This window comes from Aphidius gifuensis, linkage group LG3, assembly GCF_014905175.1.
Source record: "Aphidius gifuensis isolate YNYX2018 linkage group LG3, ASM1490517v1, whole genome shotgun sequence".
Taxonomy (NCBI): Eukaryota; Metazoa; Arthropoda; class Insecta; order Hymenoptera; family Braconidae; genus Aphidius; species Aphidius gifuensis.
In genome coordinates, this window is record NC_057790.1 from 1,453,999 (window position 1) to 1,473,038 (window position 19,040).

General features: G+C 23.6%; 2 protein-coding genes and 1 long non-coding RNA gene across 3 annotated transcripts in view; 2 read left to right on the forward strand and 1 right to left on the reverse strand.

The window, feature by feature from the left end:
• The first annotated feature begins 2,190 nt into the window (after positions 1 to 2,190).
• On the forward strand, positions 2,191 to 2,915 carry LOC122851295. The gene is made up of 4 exons (XR_006373676.1): positions 2,191 to 2,218; positions 2,367 to 2,542; positions 2,620 to 2,764; positions 2,844 to 2,915. It is a non-coding gene; the product is annotated as an uncharacterized LOC122851295 (long non-coding RNA).
• A 1,813-nt stretch (positions 2,916 to 4,728) lies between these two features.
• LOC122853508 lies at positions 4,729 to 5,741 on the forward strand. The gene is made up of 4 exons (XM_044154008.1): positions 4,729 to 4,939; positions 5,141 to 5,316; positions 5,394 to 5,538; positions 5,624 to 5,741. The coding sequence occupies exons 1-4, from the start codon at positions 4,908 to 4,910 to the stop codon at positions 5,739 to 5,741; spliced, it is 471 nt and encodes a 156-aa protein (XP_044009943.1). The 5' UTR covers positions 4,729 to 4,907.
• Positions 5,742 to 9,234: 3,493 nt separating this feature from the next.
• The window catches only part of LOC122851296 (angiopoietin-4), a 37,062-nt gene continuing 27,256 nt past the window's right edge, over positions 9,235 to 19,040 (reverse strand). The window contains exons 2-9 of the mRNA XM_044150429.1: positions 16,582 to 16,862; positions 15,975 to 16,498; positions 15,333 to 15,893; positions 13,793 to 13,924; positions 12,603 to 12,790; positions 11,007 to 11,150; positions 10,603 to 10,727; positions 9,235 to 10,503 (exon numbers count right to left, since the gene is read on the reverse strand). Of these exons, the coding sequence (XP_044006364.1) occupies positions 10,412 to 10,503; positions 10,603 to 10,727; positions 11,007 to 11,150; positions 12,603 to 12,790; positions 13,793 to 13,924; positions 15,333 to 15,893; positions 15,975 to 16,498; positions 16,582 to 16,862 (2,047 nt within the window). The 3' untranslated portion in view covers positions 9,235 to 10,411. The remainder of the gene's footprint in view (positions 10,504 to 10,602; positions 10,728 to 11,006; positions 11,151 to 12,602; positions 12,791 to 13,792; positions 13,925 to 15,332; positions 15,894 to 15,974; positions 16,499 to 16,581; positions 16,863 to 19,040) is intronic.

Sequence of the window (19,040 nt, forward strand, 5' to 3'; positions counted from 1 at the left end):
GTGGTATTTAATCATGAAATTTATTGGACTGTAGTCAAGGATGATGAGTAAGTTATTATTTTATTCAAAAATGTAGACATTGTTTAATTTCAAATATTGGATTATTATTTTTTTTTTTTTATTCAGGAGAGAATTGATTTTCAAACAAGGCTATGGTATACCTTATAAAGTATTCATACTAGAATCAGATACTATAGTGTCTTTTGTCTCTTCAAAATGTCCATGTATGTATAATTTATTTTTATTTCGTTTGCATTTTATTATTTATCAAATTATTAACATATTTTTTTTTTTTTTATTAATTTTTTATGTTCATTTTGATCCAGTTGATGAAGATGGAGGTGGTAAATATGATCCTCTAGAAACTAATGAAATCTCATAAAATTATTCAGATAAAAAAAAATTGTATGAATAATTCTGCTAAATTGAAGAAAAATTATTTTGCTCTGCTGAATAATAATGCAAGTTTACAAAAAAACTACGTATATTTAAGAAAAAAAAAATTTTAATTAAACTAACAATATCCATTAAGAAAATTAATTGAAAAAAAAAAAAAAATACTAATAATTATATAATTGTTCATTTTTAAATTGAAAATAAAATATTACTTGTCGAATTTACTAATAATAAAAAAATTGAATTTCAATAAATCCAGTGTACTTTTATTTATTTAAAAAAAAAAAAAATTTATTTCGTTGCAGTTATTAATTTTATTGTTCAACAAAATCGAATAAAGTAATTTTGAAAATTCAATATTATTTTGCAAAAAAGCACATTTATTTGAATTCTTTTTAGAAAATAAAAGCAAAATTTTATCCTTGAGTTATATTTATATATAAAATAATGTAATATATATAACAAAAAAAATAGATATTAAAAAACGTCGTTAAAAATCTATTATCAATATAAAAAAAAAAAGAATAAAAAAAAACTCTATTAACAAAAAGAACATGTTGTTTGTCACGTAGGCCAATAATTAACTAACAATATTATTTTATTAAATAGAATAAATGATAAAGTGACCAAAGTCCACAATTATGAAAAAAAAATTATTTATTTCAAATAAATCAATCAAGACCTATTCAAATTTCATTTTTATTTCTTTTTCCGAGAATTAAAAATTTTTTTTTATTTCTATTTATCATTTCAGATAACAAAATAGAAACAAAAAAATAAATGTTATTATCTACTGAATAATTATGTATGCTTGTAGTTAATTTATATATTTGGAAAAACCAGAAATTTTGTAATTAGCTTATCGTTAAAAATCTATCGACGTGTGTTCTATCGACGTGGCTTTTTTTTCAATAGTTATTATCGCCACATTTTGTAGAAAAAAAAATCAGTAATTGATTGATCACCGACCAGTTTATACTTGAAAATATAATATTGAATCTAATAATTGTTTCTAAAATTATTTTTTAAAATATGCCTATTTAAAGTGATTGACTTTAAAAACCCAAAGAGTTTTTAATTGGTATCAAAATGAAGATATGTAAGTATAATTAATAAAATTTTAATTTCTATTAATTATATATTTCAAAGACAACTAATTATTTAAAGCAATTTTTGAAAATATTAATTACATTGTTTATTTTAAATAAATATTTCAGCAATTATATCACTCGCTATTTTTGCATTATGCCTTGAACTGCCTGCCTGCACAAATGCGACAAATTTGCCACCAGCTCTGCCAAAAAATTATTTATTAGTTTTAACGAAACACAAATTTTTCGCTGTACTAAAACCTGGATATAATGATGGCTATACAATGATTGGAGTTGAAGAATATCCAGAATTTCTAGAAGCTCGTCATTTTCATGAAGACATGACTTTTCGTTGTGGAAATAATAACCTGTATCTTTTAAAAGCAGCAAAAGACAAAATTGGCGGTAAATAAACTTTAAATTTTTTTCTTTTTGACTACAATGCAACAAACAATTGATTGTAAATATTTTTCAGCTTGGTATAACCCATTTGATGTATACAATTTTGATAATAAAAATGAATTACAAAGAATTGGTAAAAAGAAAGATCTGTTTAATGGTGCAGTATCACTTACATTTGATTGGACAACAAAACTTTTGTATTGGACAAAGCGTAATAAATTAAAATATTCAATAAGAGTAACAGATGAGTTATTTGAAGATATAAATTACATTATTCAACCTCAAGATAAGATTCATATTGGAGCAGTTAGAGTTTATCCAAAGCGACAGTGAGTTAAAGAAAAAAATTAATTAATTAACAGTTGTTTAAAAAATTTATAAATTATAAATTACTGTATGCAAAAAATATATATATATATGATTAATGAATAAGTGAATCAGCTGGATAGATTTTTAATTATTTATTTTAATTTTTAGAGAGTTATTTTTCATATCTAATGATCAAATTTGGTATACTTCTACTTCACCAAATAGTGTTGCAAGTGAGCTGTATTCGACTGAACAATATACTGGATATGTATATGAAATTGCAATTGATTATGCAACTGATAAATTGTACTGGATTGGATTTGTCAACTCCTATTATACATTGCGTAAGTATTTATTAATTATATCAATATTTCGTATGAAAAAAAAAAAAAGAATTTCCATCAATTTTTATTTCTTTTAGAGTCTGTAAATATTGCAAGTTCTGCTCGACCATTCAAAAAGGAAGACATTCGTAACATTAAAACTATTGCAAGAGTTGCTACTTCTGCTGCTAATTTAGTGGTATTTAATAATGAAATTTATTGGACTGTAATCAAGGATGATGAGTAAGTTATTATTTTATTTAAAATTGTAGACATTGTTTAATTTCAAATATTGGATTATTATTATTTTTTTTTTATTCAGGAGAGCATTGTTTTTAAAACGAGGTGATGATATACCTTCTAAAGTATTCATACTAGAATCAGATACTATATTGTCTTTTGTCTCTTCAAAATGTCGATGTATGTATTATTTATTTTTATTTCGTTTGCATTTTATTATTTATCAAATTATTAACATATTTTTTTTATTTTTTTTATTAATTTTTTATGTTCATTTTGATTCAGTTGATATAGATGGAGGTGGTAAATATGATCCTCTAGAAACTAATGTAATCTCATAAAATTATTCAGATAAAAAAAAATTGTATGAATAATTCTGCTAAATTGAAGAAAAATTATTTTGCTCTGCTGAATAATAATGCAAGTTTACAAAAAAACTACGTATATTTAAGAAAAAAAAATTTTAATTAACCTAACAATGAAAATTAATTAATTAATCAATTAATTTAAGAAAATTAATTGAAAAAAAAAAAAAAAAATACTAATAATTATATAATTGTTCATTTTTAAATTGAAAATAAAATATTACTTGTCAAATTTACTAATAATAAAAAAATTGAATTTCAATAAATCCAGTGTACTTTTATTTATTTAAAAAAAAAAAAATTTATTTCGTTGCAGTTATTAATTTTATTGTACAATAAAATCGAATAAAGTAATTTTAAAAATTCAATATTATTATTTTGCAAAAAAGCACATTTATTTGAATTTTTTTTAGAAAATAAAAGCAAAATTTTATCCTTGAGTTATATTTATATATAAAATAAAGTAATATATATATAACAAAAAAAAATAGATATAAAAAAACGTCGTTAAAAATCTATTATCAAAATAAAAAAAAAAAAAGAATAAAAAAAAATCTATTAACAAAAAGAACATGTTGTTTGTCACGTAGGCCAGTAATTAATTAACAATATTATTTAAAAAAATAAAATAAATGATAAGATGACCAAAGTCCACAAATGATATGAAAAAAAATTAAAAAAAAATTATTTATTTCAATCAATTTAGCCAAGAGCTAATTTAATTTTATATAATTAAAATTATTTTCGGAATATAAAATATAAACTACACCTATAACAACGTGGGTTTTTTTCAAGATATTTTTTTTTTTAGCTGTTATCATCACTGCCCATTTCGCATGACCTATTTTCAAAAATTATTATTGTTTTTTTTTTATTTCTATATTTAAGTTTCGAAGACATGTGATGCCTATTAACGCAGGTGATTTATTTAAGATTAAAAAAGCGTATATATAGAGCCATTTTGTCTAGAAAAAATCACTGCTTAGTTGGCCATCAATTTAATATTAATATACTTAAAAATAAAAAGTTAAATTAATTGTAATTTTTTCATTTAAAATCATTGCTTGAAGAGTAGACAATTGGTTCAAAATGAGATTACGTAACTACAATTTCTGAAATAAATTAATACTAAAAATCAGTGCTTGAAAATAAAAAATAATTATTATTTATTTTAAATAAATGTTTCAGCAATTATATCACTTGCCATTTTTGCGGTATGCTTTGTACTGCCTGGCTGCACCAATGCAAAAAGCTTGCCATCAGATGAGCTGGAAAATTTTTTATTATTCTCAATAGAAGATAATCTTTATACATTTCGTAATCCAACAGGAAAAGCACGAATATCACACGTTGACATTAAAAATAATAATAATTCTTTTGAAACTCATTATTTCAATAATGATTTTACTTTCAATTGTGCAAATAAAAATATATATGTTTTAAAAAGTGACCCAATCGACGATGATAATAGTAAATAAAATTTAATTCAATTAAAAAAATTTTTTTTTATTACTTCTATGCATAAAATTATTTATTATAATTTTTTTTTTTTAGAAGTCGTTCGATCCCTCGATGTAATCCGCTACCATGGAAATAAAAAATTTGAAAGAATTAATCATGTAAAGAATATTTTTGATAATGCGAAATTAATTGCATCAGATTGGAAAACAGAAATTTTATATTGGGTTGAAGCTGATGACAACAATAAGCATTCGATAAAAAGTATAAATCAATCATTCATAGAACCAGAATACATTATCCATCCACAGAATGACATTGAGATGGAAAGACTTCACGTTTATCCAAAGGCAGGGTTAGTATAAAAAACTAAATAAGTTAATTAACAAAGTTATTAATTATAATATATTGTATATAAAAAAAAATATAAAGATACATTTATCCAAAGCGAAGGTGAGTAAAAAAAAATAAATTAGTTATTTGACAAATTAATTAATTATTATTTATTGTATATAAAAATATGTAAATAACAATTAAGTAAATCATTTGTTTTTAGCGAGTTATATTTCTTATCACGTGGTAGTCTTTGGTACACTTCTAATAAACCAAACAGTACTGCGGAATTAGTATTTAAATCTCCACCGAAATTCGATTACATAACTGATTTTTCTATTGATTATGCAACTGATAAATTGTACTATATTGAAAAATTCAAAGGCGATTTCGTTTTGCGTAAGTATCTATTATGTAATAATCTCAATAGATAAAATATTTAAAAAATTATAATTTTTTAAATTTTAATCATTCAGATTGTATTGATATTGAAACTTCTTCTCGGCTATCAAAAGAGGGTATAGTATATCGTATTAAAACACTTGCAACAGAGCCAAGTCGTGCTTTCAATTTAGCAGCGTTTAATAACACATTTTATTGGACTACAGTTGAGTCAGAAATGTAAGTTTACTTTTCGTTCAATAGAAAAAAAAATGTACTTGTTGTTTTGTTTTAATTAACATTATTTAATTGTTTTTTTTTTAAGGGTAACATTGCATTTTAAAAATGGCAATAAGGCAGTTGCTAGTTTAACTGGTTTATCAGAGAATAGTACATTGTCATTTGTCTCTTCAAAGTGTCCACGTATGTACATAATAAATTAATTTTTTTTCTTCATTTATCTGTTTTATTATCTATCAAATAATTATAATACATAATAATTTTATCAATTTTCATTTTGATTTAGATTCAACTGTTGAAAAAAAAATCGAATATGATTTTAAAAATGAACATGAAATCAATTAAAATCATTCAGATAAAAAAAAAAAATTGTATTTTTTTTCAACAACAAGATAAATTATTCTATAAAGGAAATTATTCTATAAAAAAAATTTTTTTTTTCTCTGCTGTTGAATTATAATGCAAATTTACAGAAAACTACGTATGTTAAAAAAAAAAAAAAAAAATTTATTAAATTAACAATATCCATGAAAAAAATTAATTGAAAAAAAAAATACTCTAATAATTATGTAATTGTTCATTTTTAAATTGAAAATAAAATATTACTTGTTGAGTTTACTAATAATAAAAAAATTAAATTTCAATAAATCAAGTGTACATAATTATTATTAATAAAAAAGAAAACTTCTTTATCTTTCGGATAAATTTACAAAAAGGCACATTTATTTAAATTATTTTTACAACTTAAGATTCAAATTTATCAGGTTTATAATCAAGTGTTAAGAAGGATCAAGGATTATGCTTCAGATATACTTCAAATAGACCAGCATCAATATTTTCAGTTCTACATGTTTTTATTTATTATTTCTTTTTTTCTGGTGATGCTCATCCTCATCTATTTTATGACACTTGATACTTAATTACACGAGCTTAATAATTTTTCAAAACATTTATAAATTGTAAAAATATAAGATAACATTACCTAATTATAAATACAATATTATTATATTATTAATCTTGATGGTTTATGAGCAATGTTGATAAGAATAATTTGATTGTATAGATATTCCAACTGGTGCGCGAGAATTAGTACAGTTCCTGAAAAATTAAAATATAAATTAATTAAACAATCATAAAACGATAAATTGCTCTTTGAAGTTATCATATATCAATATACATACCATCAGTTAATGATTTTATCATCTTTTAATCACTTCTAAATGCCTCTTAGACTTTTTTATAAATAAATAAATTGATTGCGAGTTTGCCATCAGATTTCCAACACTAATCGATTATAAAATAAATAATAATAACACTTAAAAAAAAAAAGACATTAATAAATTATTTATCTATTTACATAACGAGAATAATTTAAAAAAAATGACATTTATCATTTTAATTATTCATAATAGTCTAGATCAACTTTCTCGGAAGAACATCCATTAAGTTTTTTATTAATTTTAGTATTTTCATCGTGGTGATGAATTGCCAAGTACGGTAATTGCCATCCTCGTGAGAAAAAAATATTTCTATCAAAACTAACGCATAGTATTAAATACTTTTCACGTTTTAATGCTATTTTTGATGCTTTTTTAGAAAATTTAGGAGTTACTCCGGTATTTATAATTGTCAACCAGTTCATCAGAGGGGAATTTTTTAGTACTTTCGTGACTGAATAATTAGTAATTTTATTACTGTATGGTAAATGTAATACTAAAAGATTTTTGAGTAATTTGATTGAAGAGTCTGTGATGTACTGGTTAGCACCGTAAAGATAGAGAGATCTTAAATGCTTCATCTTGCTAATTGTTTGTATACCAACATCGGTTACATTTGTAGACAATACCTTGATTGTCCTTAAAAATTGTATGTTATTGGCAAAATTATATAAAACATCATCTGTAATTTCGTAATCCATCAAATAAAGATCCATTTCAAACATATACCAAAAGGGCATAATTGGATAAGCTTTAAGGCGATAATTATCGATTAATTGATTTAAGCCAGCAGTTTTTAGAGACTCATATAACGCGACGGTCATATCTATACCAGTAATTTCAATTTTTTTCAAGGCTTTCAGTTGAGGAATTATCTGTAAAATAAATTATTTATAATAAGTGGAAAGAATTTAATTTTTTTTAAAGATATTAAATGATACTTACAGCAGGGAATGTCCATGGTAAAAAATGATTTGAAATTAGGTATTCACTCCAATATGCCAGAGTGAGTTCACTCAAAGTATCTGCAACGTCTTTCAATGAATCAAGTACAGTCGCAGGTACGATAGTACGTTGAAATATCATTTTCAATATTTTTAGTTTAGACATACGTGAAAATGCATTTTCTAATTCCTCATTTTTAATAAATTTGAATCTTAATCGAAGTTTTACGAGGTTTGGACAAGATTCGTTGACGAATGGTACTATGTTAGAATTATCATAGGCAACCAAATCTAAATCTGTTAAATAACGACCACAATTATCAAAAAGTGATTTTAAAAAACATAAACTTGGTTTATTGGTTTCTGTGAATCGCTTGAAAGTGTTGATATGACTATGATATTCCCAATGAGAAAGTTTAAGTTGTTTGACTTTAAACCAAGAGGAATGGAGGGCTCTATTCCATTGTTTGCATACTAAAAAATTAATCAAATACAAATATTATACATGACTATTAGTAAATAATTTTTTTTGTTAAAATAATTGATGTGTTAAAATATCATACCCAGTGCAAGTTTTGGTCTTTCATATGTTGGAATATAGATGAATATTTCAGCCAGGCAATCATCATTAATACGCTCATTATCATGTTGACACTGGATCTCCTGGATCTAAAAAGAATAATCAATATTTATTTTTAATAAAAATTCAACAATTAATTTACAAGGATGTTGATAATAAATTATTTTTGGACTGACCTTTTGACGCTTTTTATTTAAGGATTGTTTTGAAATTTGACTTGCAACCTTTTCAAATTTTCTTTTCAAGTTTATTTTTAACTCTGAATCACTCAATATTTTTAAATTAGACATTATGAAAAATAACCGAGAATGGGGCCTATCAAATTAAAAAAGATGAAAAGATTCTTAATTTTGACTATTACTTTTGTTTACATACTACCTGCTCACATTAACTGACAACGTTGAAAGCACGTTGCAACCCAAGTTGCCAACTTGCCAGCAACTAGTTGCCTGAAAAGCGCCACGGTGCGGCTTGGATGGAAATAAAATGCGCCAATATATTTATGCAATATATATTCTCCAAAAACAATTCAATAGTAGCAATTTTATTTATAGAGGATAAAAAAAAAAGCAATATTGGATTCACGGATAGGTGTGCACACCTAATTATTTTGTGACTTTTTTTATTTTTTCATCATCCATCCGTCAATCCAATTTTGGTGCTTTTTTTTTATCATTTATAAATAAAATTGCAAATAGCAAAATGCTCAAATTGTAAGCAATGGCATTTTAAACAAAAATCGCACAGACGGCAGGAGAAAACCAAATTATACAACTTACTCAAATACTGTTTCGATAATAATAACTAAATTATTTTTAATATTTTATGTATGGTTGGTGATTCATTAAGGACAAATAATTCACGAAAAATAACCAATAATTAACTCTGTATAATTATATAGACTATATTGATATAATTGTAGTTAACTATTGACGTTTTTTCTATATAATATTTCGATTTTGGAGTTTAATTTTGGTGTTTTTTTATCATTTGCTCTGGTAGAAATATTTTTCCAGCATTCTCCGGTATTACTCCGGCTTTCTTCAGCATTTCTCCGTTTTTGGTCAATTTACTGACAAATTACTCCGGCATAAGATTGATGACGGAGAAAATACTCAAGAAAATGCTGGAGTTTTTTCTCCTCCATTGATCTCATGCCAGAATAATTTTTCCGGTACTAATTTCATGTTGACGAAAAAAACGGAGTAATGCCGGACAAATATATTTCCACCAGACAATTTTAACACTTCGAAATTATTATTTTACAAAAAGGAACATTTATTTAGATTCTTTTTACAACTTAAGATCAAAATTTTATCCTTGAGTTATACTTAAATAATTATTTTTTGTTTGTTACATTTAAATTTAATTATTCAATTTTTTTTTTCTATAAGTTTTTATAAGTCCCAATTGAATATCAAAAATAAAACTTTATCTAACAATTTTTTGACACAATATTTATAAAATCAAAAATGTATTTCAATCTGACGACTCAAGGACTACATTTCAATATGATTTTTTAACAATTAGCTGGTTCTTATAACAAATTAGAGATGCACACAGAGGACAGAGACAGATATGCACTGAGGTTGATCTCGTCTCGTGTGCATCTCTATAAGAAATTATTATTATAAAAAGTAACACAAATTTTACATTATTTTTTAAGCACACTTATTAGAAAATATCTCGGTATAGCCTCTCATGATAATTTTCAATTTCTTCTTATTAAAAAATTAATTTACAATAGGTTATCAACAAATATCTATTAGTTTTATTTTTTTCTCAATTAAATTTTTATTTATTTATTAAAAATTGAGAGTTATAAAAAACGATATAGTAGTTAATAAATACTGTATGTATTTTTTTTTTTCAATTTTCAAATCATTATCAAATATTTAATTAAAAAAAAATTTTAAAAATTGTTATTTACATGTATGATTTAACTGAATTTAAATTAAAATAACAAATGAATGATAAAAAATAATATTCGTTGGCGTAAAAAATAATTTATGTCAACGGTAGCTCAATAATGAGAACCGAAGGTCGTCTATATATAATTGTATCGTCAAGTCTCTTAATTATAACATTGAATAATATTTTAAATAATGAAAAAATTATTAATAATATATTATTTATTGTGATGATATTTGTCCTCTTGGTTTGATCATCATTGTTGCTTTTTTGAGTGTATAATCCCAGCCTCTCCAACGGAACCACACGATACCTAACAAACAATTGATCATTAATTATTAATATTAATTTTCAAAGACAATAAATAATTTATTGATTGTTTAACAATGGATATATTTTTTATAATATTAACCTTGACGTGCTGTGAGATCTTGTGGATCATTTAGATAAATACCATTGAGTCCCCGACCACATGATTTCCACCACCAACCACCTTTCAACATTGATGCACAATTTAATGATGATCTATCATTATCTCTGTAAAAAAAAAATTTTCATTATTTTCATTTACATAAAAACCAGACACACATATTCATCAACTAAAAATGGAGAAAGTTTATAATCATACTTGACATAATACAATAGTCTGTAAATAATTATTTTTTTTTTAAAATAGAAAATAGGAAAATTTTTTAATAATTGTATTTATATTTTTAAAAATTTATATGAGATGAAATTTTGTCGTTAGTTTTCTTATGGCTTTTTTGTTATGCAATATTTTTTTTTAAATATATTTTTTTTATGAAATTAATTTACCTATTGTATGTTGAGAAGGGACTGTTGTTAAATCCATACCATGGATCATTAAGAGAATCACCGGCATTACCTTCATATCCATCAATTTCTAATTTGTAATATTCACCTTCAGAATATACTTTGAAATGTGAATACTGTGCGTATCTGTAAAAAAAAATATAAATATTGTATTTGAAAAGTAAAAAAATGCTTTAATATATTTATCAAAAAAAAGTAAAATTATTTTTTTGTAATTTTGTTTTTTTAATCGTGTGGATGTAAAGTGGGGAAAGTGCAAATTTTATAACATATGACTTTCGTTCCTGGAGCAAAAAATAATTAAATTATTTGAGATATTTCTGTCTTTCTCATAAAAAAAAAAAAAAAAATTCACCTGACTCAACAGTATTAAGTTGGTCGACCGGCTCAATGAGACTGGTCCAGACAACAAGGTGTAATGCACCTTCACTCGTTTGTATATATTTTGGCTTCCTGATGTCACCAAAAAATTTATTCTACTACTACTTTTAAAAAACTCATTATGGTATACATATATACGTGTAATTGTTGTCGATATGTATGTGTATTTCATGTGGTTTAAATGAAAATGAAAGTTTTTTATTTTAAAACACATGGCATTCGGGGAGAGACTTGCATGCATGGATCTCATTTATCAAAAAACCTGATCTTTTACTTCGTTATTTATGTAATAAGGTAATAATGTTCTCGATACTTTTTCACCATATTACCAAAAGTGATTTTATATTTTTTTTTTTTTATTTTGATTTGTTATTTATTTAGATTTGTTCTAAATTTGTGTAATTTTTTTCGTTGATTTATTAATACACGAAGAGTATATAATCATGTAATTTAAATACTAGGTCATGCTGATAATTACAGTTAATGAAATAATTGGAAATGAAATTTTAATATCGAATTTGAAATTAAGTATACTGAGAAAAATTATATTTTAATATTCATTAGGTATTTTTGTAATTGTAAATTAAAAAGAAAATTATATTTGTGTTGTTCTTCTTCGAGTTATTTAAAATATTTTTTTAATTTTAAAATTCAACAAGCAAATATAAAAACAATTAATTCGTTTTTGTTTTTTATAAATTAATTTTTATATTTATTTAATTAATTTAAGTATTGTATTATTTAAAAATAATATTTATTTTTTTTTTTAGTATTTTAAAAATACTTAAAAAATATATCAAAATAAATTTTTTTTTATAGTAATAAATTTTCATATTTATTTACTTATATGAAAATTAATATAAAAATTAATTTGTTTGGTTTTTTAATAATTAAAAAATTTTATAAATTAGAATTTAACAAAGCTAATATAAAATATAAAAGTTGTTATTTTTTTGTTTTAAATTTTTTTAAATTTATTTATCCAATTTTAGTATTTATAATTTAATCTCATCTCAATATTTAAGTATTCATTATTTAGAAAATATTTAAAATATCTATTTCAACTTTTACATACTAAACCTGGTAAATAAAAATAAATTTTCAATTGTAAATAACAAAAAACTACAACAAAAATATTAAAATATACAAAACCTTTAAATAATTAAAAAAATTTAAATAACATAATTACAAATTTACCTTTTATTTCCTTCAAAATCTTCAAGCTCAACTCTCAATGAATAATCATCATTATTAGTCAACATATAAATATTTTCATTTCCAAGCCAAAATTCTCTAGCTGGATCACCAAATCCATTTTTATAATCAGTCCAATCACGATTAAAATTTTCCTTTGGTTCTCCAAAATCATCACGTCGTTGGATGACCTGCAACAAATAAAAAATAAAAAATAAAATAACACACAACATATTTAATCTCAATTGAACCTGTTTTTTCATTTTTTTTTTTTTCATTTTTTCATCTGGAATTTACAACCAGCTTGCCAGCTGACTTGTTGTCTCACTCACCCAGCTCCATATACATTTTATTATTTATATTTTTTTTTTTTCATTTTTTTATCTCACACACATTATTACGCGAATAACCTTCGAACCAGTACCACCAACCAACCCACTGTACTTTTGCAGTTTCATAAAATGCAAAAATCCTTTCACCTGGTTATTTTTTTATTTTCATTTTTTTTTTTTATACTAGTGTCTTATGTGTATCAAAATATATATCTATATCTCATATTATGTATTATTATAAATTATTTCTTTATCTAACAAGTACGACCTTTCCATAATTTATATCTATATATTTTTTATATTAATTATTAATTTTTTAACATATTATCAAAACAAAATTATGTATTGAGAATAATTTGAATTGAATGTATTACTCTTTGTATAATAATTTTTTTTTATAAAAGTGTGACAGTTTGAGGTTTTTCATTTATTACAAAAATGTTAATTTAAAAATAATAATGAAAAAAATGTTAGAGACGATTTGAAAAATAATATGCAAGTAAAATTGTCACATAATTTAAATGCAATGATATTATAACACTTGTCGAGGTTGTAGATTGTAATAAATGTTTAATGATATTGAGTAATAATTTCAGTCTCATTATTGCTTTCATTATTTTCATAAATATTATTATTATTTAATATATATTTAGCTGTAATTAATAATTGTCGTATGATAAATATAAATGATTGTTATTGTTATTTTTTCATTTGATTTTTTAATTGTGTTTCATTGTGCTATTGAGTGGGTTAAATGTGACTTTCTTTTTTCTACAAATGCATGTCAAACGTCATGGTTAAAATGCGAAAGTAGTATTGAACAGTAATGACAAAAAATATATATTTATTTCGATTACTTACAGTCCATCCACCATCGGCGATTTCTTGTTCACAGTAGACTTTTAAAAACCAATATGTTGTCCCACGAATTTGAAGGTAATAAACACCACTGTCTTTCATACCAGCATTCAGCAAATCAATGCAAGAATATCCCTTGAAAAATAAAATTACCAATCAATATATTACATAAAATAATCAACATGTTTTTTATATCGAATTAATTCATGAGAGAAAAATATTTAAAAATATATTCAACTTCAGGCAATTCACACGCGACAAAAAAAAATCAACGTGAATTTTTTTTTTTTTTAATATTCCAGAAAAGAAAGATATATAAAAAAAACATAAACAAAAACACTTAATCTTTTATTTTAGAATAAAATTAAATGTAGTCGATTTGCTTGAGGCTAAATTTCTATATCACATATGTGAGCGTGTGTAATTTTTTTTTATTTCGAAATATTATTTCTACAGAGAAATAATACAGTCAGATAATCAAAGTAGTTTCGATAAAATATCAAATAAATTCAATTATTCAAATAAAATAAAATTATCGGTAAATGAAATTAAATTCAAATGACAAATACAAATTTTATTGTTGAAAAAAAAAAATCAATTAGTGTGATATTTTGAGCAGGAGGTAAATCTACATTTGACAGCTACTGAGATGAAAAAAAAAAAACATTGTTTAAATTGCCTGAGGGGTTTTTTGGACTTTCACATCGTCTTAAATATTTATTTTAAAAAAATAAAAAAAGCCTTTTGTAATATGCTTTTATCATTCACAAAATTCACTGTTTATTTAATCGACAATGTGACACTACTTTCTGATGAATGACATTTAAAAAATAATCATAATAATCCTCTTTTTTTTAAAAATATTTCGATGTTACTATTTTATATATAAATTAAAAATTAAAATATAATTTACGTGACCTTATTATTAACAATAGCAGCTACCTACAATAATGCATCAAAAAAAAAATTTTTTAAATTTAAATTCTAGCAATGATTTATGAAAGACCATTTAAAATAATTAAGCTATTTTTTATATCAATATGATTGTTTAGTAAAAAAATAAATTAAAATAAATGAAAGAAATATATTTAAACTGTCATATTTAAATTAAATTACATCAAATGATAATTTTTTAATTTTAATAAATGACTTTTTTCGTCGATTAAATTTTGATATTGTATCGAAAAAAATTAATCAATTAATTACGTAAATATAAAAAAATGATGATTGAATTTTTTGTCAATGAATAAGATGAATAAAATGAATAAAATAAATAAAATAAAATTCATACCGACAGGATATAATATATAATAACAAAATACTTTTTATGGTTGATTGATAATTTGTGGTTTGTCAGCCACAAAAATGACCAAGGTCGTAAAAACAATTTGTAATATATTGATGATTACCTGAGGCACTCGTGCCAATCGCCCTCAAAAAAAATTTATATTATTATTAAAATATTGTATTACTTGTGTATAAATATAACAAGTAAATTAAGATGTACATATTGAAAAATTGACAGTGATCTAATTTAAGTTACCTTGATATCTTTGTAATTAGCAAGAAGGTTGTCAGTTGTGAAAGTTGAATTTGTTAAACTTGGTTTATTTTTGACGCTGGGAAATATAACACCACGATTTCTAGTTGATGCTCTAGTACCATTACCACTTGTTGTTGTTGAATTTGTTGAGTGTAATGATGTTGATGTCATTGGAGTTGTTGATTGTGAATTTAATGATAATGTTGGTATTGCTACTGATGGTGATGATGTTGATGATGCCTTTGATGATAATAAAGTTGATCCTTCTGTTGTATAATCTTCATTCAAGGCTATATATCTATTTGGATCATATTCAACTAAACGATCGATCGTGGGATCAAGCAGCAATTCAGCTGGTATTTGTCGTTGTGCAAGATTAACAACCTCATTTTCTTGTTTTTTTAATCTACTCTCCACTCCTTCAATATTTTGTATAATTTTATTTGTTTTTGTACGTAAATCATCATGAATTTCACTAATTGCACGCTCTTGTCTTTCTGTTTGAGTTAATAAACGATCAGATTTTGGCAATAAATGATCAATTGAACTCTTTGTAACCATCTAATTAAAAAAAAAATTATCAATAAATTACAAAACAATGAAAATACAATAAAAACAAACCATAAATATATATCAACTTACAACAACATTCCATACTTGATCCATTTTTTCTGATACACTTAACATTGGATTAATTTTTTCCACAATTTTATCAATTTTACTTTTTTTATTAACAGATGATTGTGTACTACTTTTAATTGTTTGATTATTAATATTATAATTATTTTTTTCAACAATAGCATCATGTATATCCTTGGTTAATGCATAAACACCACTCAATGTTTCAGCAACTAAATTCATATGAAATTGTAATTTTCTATCCATATTACCAGTTGTTTGACGTAAATTTTCAATTTCGATTGTAACATGATTCATAACTTCGTTACTCATTGCTTTTGTTATTTCAATGACATTCATACTTATTGGTTTTTTTTCACTGGCTTCAGCATTTATATCATCACTTGGTAAAAAATTATTATCAAGTTGATTTTTTAAATTAACAAGTTTATCATCAATGTCTGATACTTTTTGATCAAGTGATAATAATTTTTCACCAAGATATTCTGGTGCTGGTCCATCATGATGTATCAAACGTATAACTGGTACTTATTTTAATTAAGAAAAAGAAATATATATAATTAATTTAATGTTGTTTAAAGTATAATGAATATAATTTTATTTTAATTACCTTGCTCTTGTCCATCACCAGTACTGTCTTCTGATATTCTCGCACGAGGTCTTTGTACTTCCGGTGGAAGTGTTGGCTGTGCATGAAATAATTTAAGATCCAATGTTCGTAGTTTTGTTATAACAGCATCTGTCTTATCGATATTGTCATTAACACGTGAATCAAGAGCTTCAACTCGTCTCATCAAGTGTTCAACAGCTTTGTCCAAATTTTCGATACGTTGTAGTTTCGATTCCAAGGTTGAAACAATCACCTCAAATACATTAAACAAATACTGCTCTCTGTAACAAAAAAAATGTATATTTTAATTAATAACAACTCAAATTGATGAAGAAAAATTAGAGAAATTAAATAAATTTCGAATGAAAAAATTAAGACAATTATTGACGGAGCATTTCTCATGATGAAAGTAAAATTTATAATATTACCTAACAACAAACTGGACTCTCCTGATGAGAGACACTGGTGGTCAATGTGGTTGCAATTATTAAAAGTAAAAAAAAAAGCTGTCAGAAAAGAGGGCAAGCTCGGAATATTATACAAACGATTAAAAACGAAAGGTATCCTGTGATAATAAATTAGCCAAGTAAATATAAATTACAATTTTTATTTTTTTTTTTTTTTATCTAAAATGACATCACAAAAATTTTATATTGTCAGGGAAAAATTATAAAATAATATTATCTGATTGATATTAAAGGTAATAATTATTATGAAAATTTAAAAAATATTTTAAAAAATTATTTCAAACATTACGATACAAAATTCGATGGATTTATAATTTTTTTTCGAGAAATTATCTATAAAATTATGAGAAAAAAATTAATTAAATTGTTGAAATATTTAGTTTGTTTGTAAATTATTAATTAGAAATTGTTTTTAATTTTTTTAATTGAAAAATAATATATTAGTATTGTAATTTAAAAGGTCAAGTTTTTTATGAGTAATGATAAATTGTTGGTTTGTTTATAAAATAATAGGAAGAAGAATGTGGTCTCTCTAATATTTAATCGTATGGATTCGACAGTAGCCAACGGCATGCCAAGTTTATTGTATACATTGAGAAAGTGCACGACCTGCTCAAGTATAATTCTTGTTCGCAAGATAAACAAACAAGTTTTTATACAAATAAATTTTTCTTTGATCCCAACAATGAACCACGACCAGCATCAATTTAATCATCAGCTGATTGTATTTTTGTGGTGATCATAATTTACAATTACAACGATCGTGGATCGATTGATCCTATGACCTTTAAATATACAACTACTTTAAATGACAATTTTTTATTTTTTTTACTTTGTTGTTTAATCATTGTTTGTGTTGTTTTATTTTTTTTTTCTGCAAATTAATATCAATTTTTTTTTCAATTTACAAAATAAAGTACATGTTTATTTAAAAAAAGGTAGGGATAAAAAAATAAGTAAATAAATTACTCATCGTCAATGTAAATATATACGTACAACGAATTTCCGGAACGAAGCAATAAGTGATAGCAATTCTGCAACTCGGTAGAGCGTAAATACACTGAGAAGTAATAAAACTACATGAATTACACTTTGAAATGGAAAAAAAAAAATAAAGTCGTTTGGAATTTAAAAAATCAACAGAATTAATATTCCATTTTATTATTATAAATTTTTGTGAACACACAAATTAACGATGTTGAAAAGATATAGAAAAAAATTGTTTTTAAATAAATGTATCAAGTTGTTGAGTGATTGAGTGACAGCCATTAATAGAAAACAAAAAAAAAAATGTTTTACTTAATTTTTTTTTTTATATTTGGTTTGAGAAATGTATTGCTGTGATATTACAGCTTCGATTATATTTCTTTGGCTTTTCCGTTTCCTGTTGTTTTACAATTAAACTATTGCAAAATTTCATTGAGAATTCAATGTAAAATTTTTTAAATAATAATAAAACCCCCTGAATATTATACGTATTCTAAATTTTTACCTGAAACTTTAGTTGTTGAATAAATAAATACAGAAGGTCGGCCTCATATAGTACAGCCGATGGAACGGACGCATAATTTTCTGATTTTTTATTTATTTATCTAACAACTAAACTTGGTAAATAAAAATTAATTTTCAATTGTAAATAATAAAAAAATACAAGATAATTTTTAAAATAAAATTTTCCTTAGTGTGTTCTTGATTTATTTATTATTTTTTTCTATAATAAAACCTACTCATGAATCCCATATAAAAATTTATAAACCAACCGGTTTTCTCTTAGATAATATTCAATTTAAAAAAAAAAATAGTAATAATAAAATAATAACAATATAAAGTAAATAAAATATTGCAACAATGATTCAATATTATCAATCCATATTTGGATCTGAATCCAAGACAATTGATGGCACTGTTCACAACAACCCAATGAAATCTATAATTTTTTTTTTACATTCAACATGCTTACCCTTTTTATTTTCTTGACTATATACAGCTGTC

Coding starts and splice junctions, on each gene's coding strand:
- LOC122853508 (XM_044154008.1), top strand. CDS start 4,908: ATGGAAAGACTTCACGTTTATCCAAAGGCAGG. Junction 5,317..5,393: donor CAAAGGCGATTTCGTTTTGC/GTAAGTATCTAT, acceptor TTAATCATTCAG/ATTGTATTGATATTGAAACT. Junction 5,539..5,623: donor ACTACAGTTGAGTCAGAAAT/GTAAGTTTACTT, acceptor TTTTTTTTTAAG/GGTAACATTGCATTTTAAAA.